The 12,255-nt window shown below is 37.9% G+C and overlaps 1 protein-coding gene across 1 annotated transcript in view; it reads left to right on the plus strand.

Moving 5' to 3' along the window:
• The window catches only part of LOC126474187 (serine-rich adhesin for platelets-like), a 382,843-nt gene extending 375,369 nt beyond the window's left edge, over positions 1-7,474 (plus strand). The window contains exons 15-16 of the mRNA XM_050101650.1: positions 4,677-4,938; positions 6,859-7,474. Coding sequence (XP_049957607.1) covers positions 4,677-4,938; positions 6,859-7,206 — 610 coding nt within the window. The 3' untranslated portion in view covers positions 7,207-7,474. The remainder of the gene's footprint in view (positions 1-4,676; positions 4,939-6,858) is intronic.
• Positions 7,475-12,255: the final 4,781 nt, after the last annotated feature.

Genomic DNA, 12,255 nt, shown 5'->3' on the forward strand with positions numbered 1-12,255 from the left:
CTGTTGACGTCTGACAAATCTCCCTATCAGTGAATCAGTCACCTTTTTTGCCTGGCAGTAGTCTACAAAAATCATCTTCTGTGACTTCTTATCCCACTTTTTATGACGGGGTTTTGGAAGGAAGATTAGGGTGTAACCTCCTGTCAATCTCAAGGTCATTAGAGAAGGAGGGTTTTGCAGTGGAATCGTTACACTACAGGTAGAAATCCTGAAGTGTGCTGAGTTCGGCTTTCTCCTGTATCAAAATGCATATGGTATTTAAAAGACTGCAAACTCCAGTGTGGAAAATAATAATATAAGGAAAAAGATAGTTTGCTACTCATCATAAAGGTGACACATAGAATTGCAGACTGGCACAGGTGAAAAGACTGTTGCACATTTAGCTTTTGGCCAAAGTCTTCTTCAGAAAAGGAGACACACACACTTTAATTCATACAAGCAAGCTTACTTCATGCACACATGACTGGCATTCCATTCTGAGCTGCTGGAGATGGCAGTCATGTGCATCAGGTGTGCTTGCTTCTGCAGTTTGCAAACTGTAACTACTCACTAAGCAGTGACAGGAGGAGACACTTTTAAAAGGTATTTCAGTTTACAAACTGTAATACCTTATATATGTGTGTTCTCTTGCTGCCATCTAGTGAGTGGTTTTCTATGCAGTTACAATATATTTTTCCTTATATTGTTGCATATGACATTTTATTTACAAGTCTGGTGAATGAGTATCAATTTGATAAGTATGCAACTGTAGCCATCACTTTAGCCCAATACTCCTTTGGTAAGTTTTCATTGAACATCTTGGTATTGACTTTTACAACTGAGATTTGACTAGCTCTCTCAGTGACACCATTTTGCTGTGGATTGTATTGTACTGTAAACTGGTGGATGTTACTTTCAGAAGTCAGAAATCTTTTTATTTTAAGTCATCAATAATTATGAGAAAATGAAGATGTCTATCAATAGACGCTGTGTCCATTGGCCCACATAAATCAGAGTGTACCAAGTTCAAGACTTTTTAAAATACATTTTGCAAGCTGTGAATGGAAGATGTGACTATTTTCCCCATGATGGACAATTCATATGGAGCCTTGACCACACTATTGTCATTTAGTCCCATTGAAACTATTACTAACTTCAGCATACTTTGCAATGTATACATCCTAACCAGGGATGCCATAGGAATCCACTATTTTTTGTATAGTAGAATTGTTTTACTTCACCTGAATTCAAACAATGAATGTCATTCTTATGTGATGCTTTGGCACCTGCTGCATCATAAATGAATCCACCTTTCTATCTTTCTTTTTTCTAAAGGTCACTTTATATCCTTTGCTTACAATTTTAGTAACAGAGAGCAAATTCACAGTTGAGTTTGGAACATGAATTACCCCAGGCACTTCTACATCTACTGTTTTATCACCTGTACTGGAGGTCAGATTGACATTTCCAGAAGTCTTTGCTACTAAACCATCACCCCCCCACATTGATCACTGAGCTATTACACAGCCTGGCATTATGAAACTTCCCTTCATCATTCGTGGTGTGAATCAAGGCACAAGAATCTAAATACTACATCTCCCTTTTGTGAGACTGTTTAGAACCTGTTGCAAGAAAGGCATTCTTGTGTTCTAACTGTTTTTCTAATTTTCCTTTATCATTATTTTTTGCTGAGCTTCCTCCTTTTCACCATTTCTAGAACAATATTTGTCACTGTGTTCAAGTGCCATAATCATAGGTCGATAATCATCGGGTAATCTAGCAAGGAGCAAAAGTTCCAATCCACTCTTCACTCATCGAGAATTTCATTTCTTTTAGCTTAAGTGTGGTTGCTATGATTCAATTACAGCAGTCATCTACTGACTTGGATTTACCTAATTTTGTTCTGATTAATGTTTTAAGCAAGCCCACCCTATGTGTGAGTCCAGAGTCTTCAAGTGCTTTCTTGATGGTTATCCAGACATCTGCCATCAATACACGTAACTTATATGTGAGTAGCATGTCTTTTCCACGAAGAGGATAACCTGGGAATGTGCTTTTCTGTCTCATCTTCCAAGAATCATCCAATTTTGTCAGATCAGTAGGAATGTTTTCTGTAACATACCATAGTTTGTTGTGGATTAAATACACCTTCATGGCAAAGTTCCACATTGAATAATTTTCATGTCCGACTGTCAGAAGCCCATATGAGGTTGTACCACTCATTTTTAGGACTAAATGTATGAAGTAAACAGCTGTCTACGCACACAAATGATCAGTTGGTGGAAGAAACAGGTTGGTACACACATAAGTTGCATATGAACCGATTTCAGATTTCTGCATACGACTTCTATTTTTAATCTTTATAAAACATTGCTTTCACATCTGTGCCTATAACCTTCTTGCTGAGCATTTTTAGTACGATTAACAGGAAAGCTTTGTAAACAGTTAACATTTTATTAAACGAAATAAGCAGTAAGTGCCTTGCAATGGCTACACATGTATGAATGTGCAACCACCATATATTAACAGTAAAAATCAAGGAGTAAACAGAGGATTATTGATATCGATTTACATGTACCAGCAATGCATATTAAACTGATTTCAATACGCAATGTGAAGTTGAAATGAAACAAACAGTTCATTGATGGAAATTCAATATCTGATAGTGCAAGTGTTTTCAAATATAAATTAAAGGTATTTCTCCTTAACAACTCCTTCTATAAAACAGAGGAATTCTTGATTAGAAATAATTAGTCAGCCATTTATAGAGAAAAAACTCAAAAAAACCAGCATATAGATACATAATTTTTTTAAAAAATATATAGCCTGTATTTTTTTTTTTTTTTTTCAGTTGATACTTTCAGCATCATAACATTTATCATGAATATGGTCCATGGAAAATGTAACTAATCAACATGAGCAAACTAATGCAAGAAAACTATCACAGTCTTTTGTTGGCATTCTTCAGAAACTGGTTTAAGTGCATGTGGAAGGGCTTTATTAACAGACAGATATGTCACATAAATGGTGTGGGGATTTGTGATGCATATTAAGAAAATCTTATTGGTGTTTTTCACCCCCTGTTTTACTTGTGACAGACACCCATGCTCTTTTTATTTGTAACTAAAGCCTATTTCTGTAAACTGATGCTATATTTTTACCAGTGAATGAATATAATCCACAGTTGCATAGAAAATAACATCAAATGATCAGAACAGGTTTAAAAAAAGTCACTCCAAGAACACAGAATCCTATATGATCTCCACTTGTGACTTTTTTCCTAGCTGCACTGCTTCTGTCACCTGGCAAATATGAATGCAAGTATCATACAGTATTATGAAAAGGATAGACTGATACTCACCATATAGTGGAGATGGTGAGTTGCAGACAGGCACAACAAAAAAGCTGCTAAACAAGTCAGCTTTTGGGCAAAAGGAAAAGGCTATATTCTGAAGTAGAGCACACACCCACACACACACACACACATATTCACGCAAACTCAGACACCTGGAGTTTCCATTGTTCCAGTATCAGACTTTGTTCATATCTACATCATAGCTTTTGTTTTTTTAGGATGGGGCTGACCACCATTGATTTCATGTTTGCATTGTGACACAATGTGCAAACTAAATATTTGTGATTTTCTATCTGTTCCTCAGTATTACTTTTGTTGTAATATATCCTCTTCTATAAGGGATCTTCAAAAAGAAACAAGCCGGAGGCATAATTACAGAAACCGGTACCTGTATGTTATAAGTATTGACCTTGGCTGTTGAGACACATGTCCCAATGTGTCACAAGGTGGTGAATAGCTGTCTCATAAAATTCCCGGGGCTGTGATGTAAACCAGTTCCGCATGCACAGCTGGATGTCATCGTCTGAGATGAATCATTTGCCCCTACGCTGACACTCTTCTTTGACCAAGATGGCCCACTTCTGATTCACTTCCTGCAGCACAGGACAACAGTGAATGCCCAGCATTACTCACAACCCGTGACCACCCTTCGCCAAGCGAAAAGTCAACACGACCAGGCAATCTCACCCGTCAGGTCATTCTGCTCCACGACAATGCAAAGTCTCATACGTCCAACACAGTTGTGGCACTCCTGCAGAAATTCAAATGGGAGGCTCTCGGCTGCCCTCCATACAGTCCGGACCTCTCTCCCTGTGATTACGCCAGTTTTGGTCCCATTAAAAAGTCTCTGAGGGGCAAATGATTCACCTCGATGACAACGTCCAGCTGTATGTGTGGAAATGGTTAACATCACAGCCTCAGGAATTTTATGAGACAGCCATCCACTGCCTTGTGTCACACTGGGACAAGTGTCTCAACAGCCAGGGTCAATACTTCTAACATGCAGGTACTGGTTTCTGTAATTATGCATCCGGCTCGTTTCTTTTTGAACACCCCTTATACATGAATAACAAACTTTTGGAACTAGAAACATTCTGATTCGTCTTATGTAATTGTACTGTTAGATTAATACTTGGTACCCTGACAGCTAAACAGTTTGAAGCTAATAAATTATTGTATGGAAATTTGAACACATTGTCATTACCAAACATTGTTTGTACTGGTATATAAAACTAAATCATATTATAATAAAAGGTAATTTTTTTTTAAATGATGTCTTATTTGATTGTTGAGATTAATAACAATGCTTTTTTCTGATTTATGGTTTAATTTTTTTCAATAGTTCCTCCTCATCTGAAGGGTCAACATCGAGTAAATCCCAAGCATCTATTAAAAAGCACCGTCCAGTCTCTGTAATAATTGGTGAATATCCTTCTGGAAAAGAAAAAAGGCAACCATCTAAGTTTGATTTTCTTGATAATGCAGTTTCAAATGGTACACAAAATTGTCCTGTTGAGAACAAAATGCCGGTTTCATCTCTTCTGCACTCAGAACTATCACAGACACTTTCAAGATCAAATCTTAGAAGAAGAACAGAAGAAAATGTAAGTTAAAGTGTTTAAACTACACAGAAGTATTTGTTGTACTAATGCACAGGACATTAAAAGTATGTACACTTTTAAATTACCCAGTGTCTCTCAATGGATAAGTCTTTGCTATTCAGTAGACATAAAGTCCAACTGAGAATAGGTAATAGGGCATAATATACAGGGTGTCCTAGCAGGAATGGCCAGTTTTCAGGGATATGACAGGAAAACTCATTTGAGGCAGAAAACTTTATATGCACATATGCCCTATTCTGAATGGTTTCCAAGATAGAACAGCTTTAATGTACATTTGATTTTGGGCTAGTGGTGCACACGTATGTGTCATTCCCACCCAACCTCTTTGATGTTTTATTCTAGTCCAACCTACCTCATTTCTTTTAAACTCTTTGTTTAGGATACCTTTCTGCCATTAAACTAGCCCATTGAACGCACAATGGTGTAGGTAGGTTCTCCTTTATATTGAGTATCTATTATTGGTTTGAGAGCACCATTAATTTTATTCAAAATTTGTATAGAACCTACTTGTAGTGCAACTACTTGCCTTGTAGCTAACAGAAATTTTCAATCCTTGAATCTAGGTAATCAGTTAAGGTGCATAAAGAGTGGCATTAGTCACATTCATTACTTTCTTTGATTTTATTTTGAATTTGTCATGATACCAAGTTTCTTTCTTTATGTTAGATGGGACCTTGTTTAATATCTTTGCGCTAGAGTACATAAGTCCACTCTGAACCAAAGGCAACAAGGTCATGTCTACATGAACATCAATTTTGTGTCTCTATTATGGATATGTGTTCAAATTGTTTGGAAATACCCATTAAAAACTTCTAGGACTTGTAAAGAAAGCAAGTACATAATATTTTGAATAAGAATACATGTCTGGCAATGTACTGTTTCCATTCTACAATGATTTCAGTTCAGGCATGTAGTCGCCCATGCCTGCTGAGGGAAAGAGAAAAGTCTCTGAGTTGCATTGGTGTGAAATAGGGTACACAGGATGATGTGCATTACTTCTTGTAGGTCATATGTGAAGTTTAATTTATGAGACTCCTGTAAAGCCTGATGAAACTTTACTGGCATGAGTTCTAGCTGCTGCACTAGAAGTTGAAGAGACACCAGGTGGGAGGGAGAATGTCTACCAGGACATGCTTCATAAGTACAGTGTCTGTAACAGTGTTGGTGGCTGCCACATTGATATTGAGCTGCTGTTGTAATGCATCAATGCATCAGTACTGTCCTGTATGTACAGTATGCATTTTTTAAGATGCAAGCATGTAATGTTTAAGTGTTATTATAAACAACTGTGCTTAAGTGATAAGTGGATGTTTTGTTATGTTTCCTTTTAAATTGTTACCTGATAAATGTACTGCATCAGCCTAATTCAATTCCTGAAGCAGAAGTGGATGAGTTAAACATTTGAACTGAAACAGTTGTGGAATGGAAATGGTATGTTTCCAGACATGGGTTCCAATTCAAAATATTATGTATTTATGACCCTCTACAAGTCCCAGAAGAGGTTTAGTATCCATTCAAAATCATAGTCACTAGAATGGCAGTAAATTATGGAAAAATATTGTACCTGTTACTTATCCCATGGATATGTATAGCACAGTTTCATAAAATAAAACTTGATGGAAATTTCCAGTTTTACAGAAGAAATATTAAAATAATGCATACAATTTGTAGGATTATCTTTGTTGTGTGTTCATTGGAACCACAGTACACAGAGGCACATACATTCTAGATAATATTTATATATTCTTTTGCAGGGTATTGTTATTAGTATAGCTTGTGAAACACATTAATGAGTCACAACAGATCACTGGCATATCATCATTTGCATTCTTTCCTTTGTGGTTCCATAAGTAATTTATATAAATTATTTCAGAACTGTCTGAATTATGATTTTTTTTACAGGGAATTATTGTAAATGGTGGGAGTACAGTAGAAAAGCAAGAGGGAAGCAAAGTGAAAATCTCAGTGAACTCGGACACATTGTGCAATAATTTCAGTTCATCACCATCATTTAACAAAGGATCTGATGCAAACACACGGCAAATAGCTAACAGTGTTTCAAAAGCAAGTACTCTCAGTAAAGTACCTTTATTCAGTGGAACTCTGAAAAGCAATGTGAAACCTTCAATTCAACGGGTTGCGGAAAAGCTTGGAAGCAAACTTGAAACTAATTCTGTTACCGTTGTAATAGCTAATGAAAAAGGCAACAAAGACATTTGTGCAGTGAAATCTGATACAAATCAAAGTTAACAAACTACTACTACATATATGGTGCAAATAGTTCATGTTTTATTTGCATGATACTAAAACTGCCTGTAGATTAACTCCACTTCTGTTATTTGAGTGATTTGTGTAGCCAGTATCATTCATATTTATTTGAAGGCATGCATATCTTATTATTACAGGACAAATAATTTACCTATAATCTATAATTTACTGATGCAGTTTTACAAATATATCAATAATCTGTCATTACCATTTATACAACATACATGAACTGATAGACAAACCAACACTTTTCTAGTCACATTCAGATATGCATTACTTGATTTTTTGTTGTATTATAACCAGTATCTACATATGTTGTATAGATTCAATAAAAATTCTCTTTATTTTGTTTTCTGTGTGTTATTATACCTAGAATTTATTGTGAATTCTTGGTGATTTGAACACTACCCTGCAGCAGCTAAAGAACATGTATTTCATGTGTAATTTGTATTGCATGCTAACAGAAGAAATGAAGACTAAGAATATTCCATCTCTTCTAAACTTATGACCTTGGAGTTTGCATTAGCAAAGTTTAATATTATAATCAGAAGTTTTTCATTCGGTCAGACATCAGAATAGGTTGATCCTGTCTCCTGCAAATTACATACTTTTGACCTTACCACAGTGGAGGTCAGGTCTATTTGTTACCATTAGGTCCAATATACGAGGGTAAGTCAATTATTATCCATAATTTAGTTATATTTTTGTAGTACTGTCATTTTACATTGATGGCTCATGCTTTGTTTATTTGTTGTTATATCTTTGCAATTTTCAAGCTGCTAGGTTAGTTGCATTATCACTGCTATGCTGTTCATCATGGTTGCTCCGCTGTCCATTTGCACCAAAGAAGAGCAACTTTTAGCGATCCGTTTTTTGTGGTCGGAAGGCATATCAGGGGCTGAAATTCATCAAAGACTTTCAGTACAGTACAGGAACAGTGTTTTGCCACAATGGAGTGTCTACAAATGGATTAAAAAATTCCGAAATGGTAGCACAAGTGTTACGCACGATGAAGGAGCCAGATGACCATTTACTGCCACAAATGAAGAAACCATTGAGCATTCATGTGAAATGATTCTCTAAGACAGACAATTAATTATTGACGAAGTGGCACATTGTCTGCAAATTAGTCACAGTTCTGCCTACGAAATCATCCACAACAGACCTGGGTTTCATAAAGTTTGTGCAAGATGGGTCCCAAAATAACTCGCACAGTTGCTTGGACATCTGCAAAAATCATTTGGATCGCTATGGTAATGAAGGGGACAACTTCTTAGACAGGATCATTAGTGGTGACAAAACATGGATCCATTATTACGAGCCAAAGAGTAAACGGCAAAGTATGGAATGGAAACATCCAGGTTCACCTTGCAAGAAAAAGTTCAAGACCCAACCAACCACAGGAAAACTGATGCTTATGGTTTTTTGGGACGCACAGTGTCCAGTACTGGAACATTATGGGGAAAGGACCACAACAATAAACAGTGTACATTACAGTGAGATGCTTAATGACAGGCTAAAGTCTGCAATTTGAAGAAAACACCGAGGATTGCTGTCAAAAGGTGTTGTGTTCACTACAATGCCTGTCCACATACTGCTGCCCACACTGCTGAAACGCTCCAGAAACTCAAATTTGAAGTACTGGATCATCCTCCATGCAGTTCCGATCTTACCCCTTCTGACTATCACTTGTTTGGTCCACTCAAACAGGCATTAAGGGGCCATTGATTTTCTTCAGATGCAGCAGTGAAAGAATAAGTGCATTCCTGATTTGCAGCTCAACTGAGAACCTTGTATAAGGGGATCAGGAAGCTTGTACAACGATGGGTGACCAAGTGCATTGAAACGCAAGAAAACCATGTTGAAAAATTATGTTCGTGTAAGTTTCCTATTTGATGAAAATAAAATTTTATAACTACTTTGCAGATAATAATTGACTTATGCTTGTATTTCCAACATGAGTGGGTTCCAAACAATTTATTCTAGATAGGTTTCGGGGAATGCATTTAGTAATGTTTCACAGGATGTGACATACACCACTAACAAAACTGTAATTTTTCCAATTGATAACTGGATGATTAAAGTCTCTAATGATACATGTGATTAGGGAACTAATGTACAAGCAAACTGAGGTTTTCTCTAATGTTTTTGGTTACATCTGGAGATGAGTCTAGTGGGTGATAAAAGGATGAAATTATCATTTTAAGCGCAACCCTGATACAGAGTCCTGCCCAAAACAATCTCACATGTACTTACAGTTTCTATCTCGATGGATTTGAGTTTCTTATATACTGCGACAAATATACCACCTTCATTTCCCATTAGCCTATCCTTGCAATATACAATTAAACTTTCCCCAAAAATCTCACAGCTATGAGTTTTAGGTTTCAACTAGCTTTTTGTACCTAGTATTATGTGAGCTTCATTGCTTTCCATGAGCGCTTCAAACTCTGGCACTATGTTGCAAAAGCTTCAGCAGTTACCCACTAAGATTTTAATACTCCCACCTGTGGAAGACATTTCTTTTGATCTTACACTGATACTTCTGGGTTTCCTACAGCTATTGTTATCTGGACTGGATGGAGAGTTGCCTTATCTTAAAGACCATTGTGTGCATCTCACACACTAGCAGCTCCCATCCTCTGGTGTGTAGTGCATACCTGACCCATTTAGGAGCACCCTACTGTTCTCAACCATATGGCGCAAGTCCAGGAAGTCGCAGCCTAGCTTGTCACAGAACTTCTGAAGTCTCCGGTTCAGTCCTTCCACTCGACTGAGAATGAAAGGGTCATGATCAGTTCTGGGGAGAGTGCTGCAAATTGTGAGCTTCTTTGAGTCTGCTTGCACAAGGCTGGTCTTCTCTGCCAGTCATTGGAGTGATCCAAGTATGACTTTGAAGCTCAGAGAAGAGGAATCGTTTGTTCCAGCATGGGACACAATCTGCACTTGCTTGCACCTGGCTCCCTCAGTGGCTGCCAGAGTAGCCTCATTAACATATTGGATGAGGTCTCAAGGCATACACACTGAGTGAGCCTGGGTGTGCTTTTCTGTCCCTTGTTGCCATTTCCTTAAGGGGTACCCATCATTCACCATACATCTAAGTTGCCAATGATTAATAGCCTCCTCTTGACATTGGACAAAACATGTTTCCCCAAAACAGGTGAAGTGAGTCCCACTGGCTCTGTTTCAGTAAAAGACAGCACCTCAAATTTGTTAATTAGAGGAATCGATACAGCACCCTGAGTCCTCCCTAGTCCCTGTCGACACTGTACAGGGTGCCTAGATCTATCATTGAAACTCACTGTCAAGTGGGTGAGTAATGACAGATCCTGTATACAGAGGAGACAGGTTCCACAGGAGAGTGGAAGTAGTACTTGAAATACCTTTTGTAGCAGTACCACTGTTACACGACTCTCAGGAGCTCTTCCAACACAGTGGTTCACAGCAGCTGCCAATCATTTGACATTAGTCAGGGTGTTTTCTAGCTGCTTATGAACATCAACCAACTCATCTTATGTTCAAGAACAGCATTCCCAGTGAGGCAGCATTTTGGCTGGTGCATGTATTACAGGACACTGAACAAATAACTTTAAACTAAGCCTGCTAACTATATTTTATACCTCTTGAGCTAAAAAATTGCTAACTCCCCATAAGAATTGCAACAAATATACAAATGAGATTTCTGTTAAGGCAACAGAAAAACCTGTGGCAAAAATTACTAATTTCCTAAAACTTTTTGAAATTACTTATACTGTAGTTATTAAAAAACTCAAGGGAAGCTTTTGATTCACACAGCATACAGCCCAGATCTAGTGCCGAGTGACTCTCGTCTTTTTTTGACAGCTGAAGGAGAGATCTGGGAGGACAATACTTGCGCACCAATTGAGAACTTCAAGACACCATGAAGACCCGTCTCCATAGGCTGGTGGCAATCTTTTATGAAATGGGTACAGAAAAGCTCATCTATTGATGTGACAAATGTCTTAATCTTCACTCTATGAAGCAAAGTGTCTGTAACTGCTCTTTACTCCTGGTAATAAAACCATTTTGTAACTTACATTTGTCTTTCCATTATGCCCTGTTGAAGGATGCGAGAAAGTAGCCCTCTTACTACAAACAGCATAGGTAACGAGTTATCATATCCATTATAAACACAAAGCCAGAGCTCAAAGCAGTAGTGTAAGTATTTATGTCTACTAGCTTTGCAAATGATGAACAGGTTGAAAGAAAGGCATAATGAGATCAAAGAAATTATTCACTATGTTAAAGATGAAAATTTAATTATGGTGAGGAACTGAAATGCAATAGTGGGTAAAAGAAGAGAAGCAAAAATAGAAGGAGAATGTGGACTGACAAAAAATAGAAAGTGGAAATGATCAGGCAGAATTTTGCCAAAGTAGAATTTAACAATTGCAAACACTTGGTTCAAGAATCTTGAAAATAGGTGTATATGTGGAAAGGATAGATTGCTAATCATCACATAGACATGAAAATTACTGCCAAAATATTAAACGTTTGGAGAAAATTCTTCTCCTGAAATAGAAAACACAAACATGTCTCGCACCCATGTGGCCACTGTCTTTAGGTACTGGAGCCTGATTGTGACTGCTTGTGCTGTGAGCTGCAATCCGCTGGTGTGGGTGATGAGCAAAAGGAGGAGACATGGGATGGGGAGAGGGAAGAGCAGAAGGTTAGGTGTGGGGGAAGATGCTGTGAAGCCTCATGATACTGCACCTAGCAGCACTATCCCCTCCCCACCACTTCGTTTCAAGCTCTTATAGGCAGCACAGCATCTTCTACAACCCGTATCGGCTATACCTCCAACTTCCCATCCCATGCCTCCTCCTTACCCTCGAAATCCAATCCGGCAGTTTGCAGCTCACATCACACCCGCCTGCTCTTGGGCTCCAGCACCCAGAGACAGTGGCCCTGTGTGTGTGTGTGTGTGTGTGTGTGTGTGTGTGTGCGTGCATGGCTGCATGTTTTCTATTTCAGGAGAAGGACTTTGTCCAAAAGCTTAATATTTTAGCA

Source organism: Schistocerca serialis, chromosome 4 (genome assembly GCF_023864345.2).
Source record: "Schistocerca serialis cubense isolate TAMUIC-IGC-003099 chromosome 4, iqSchSeri2.2, whole genome shotgun sequence".
Classification (NCBI taxonomy): Eukaryota; Metazoa; Arthropoda; class Insecta; order Orthoptera; family Acrididae; genus Schistocerca; species Schistocerca serialis.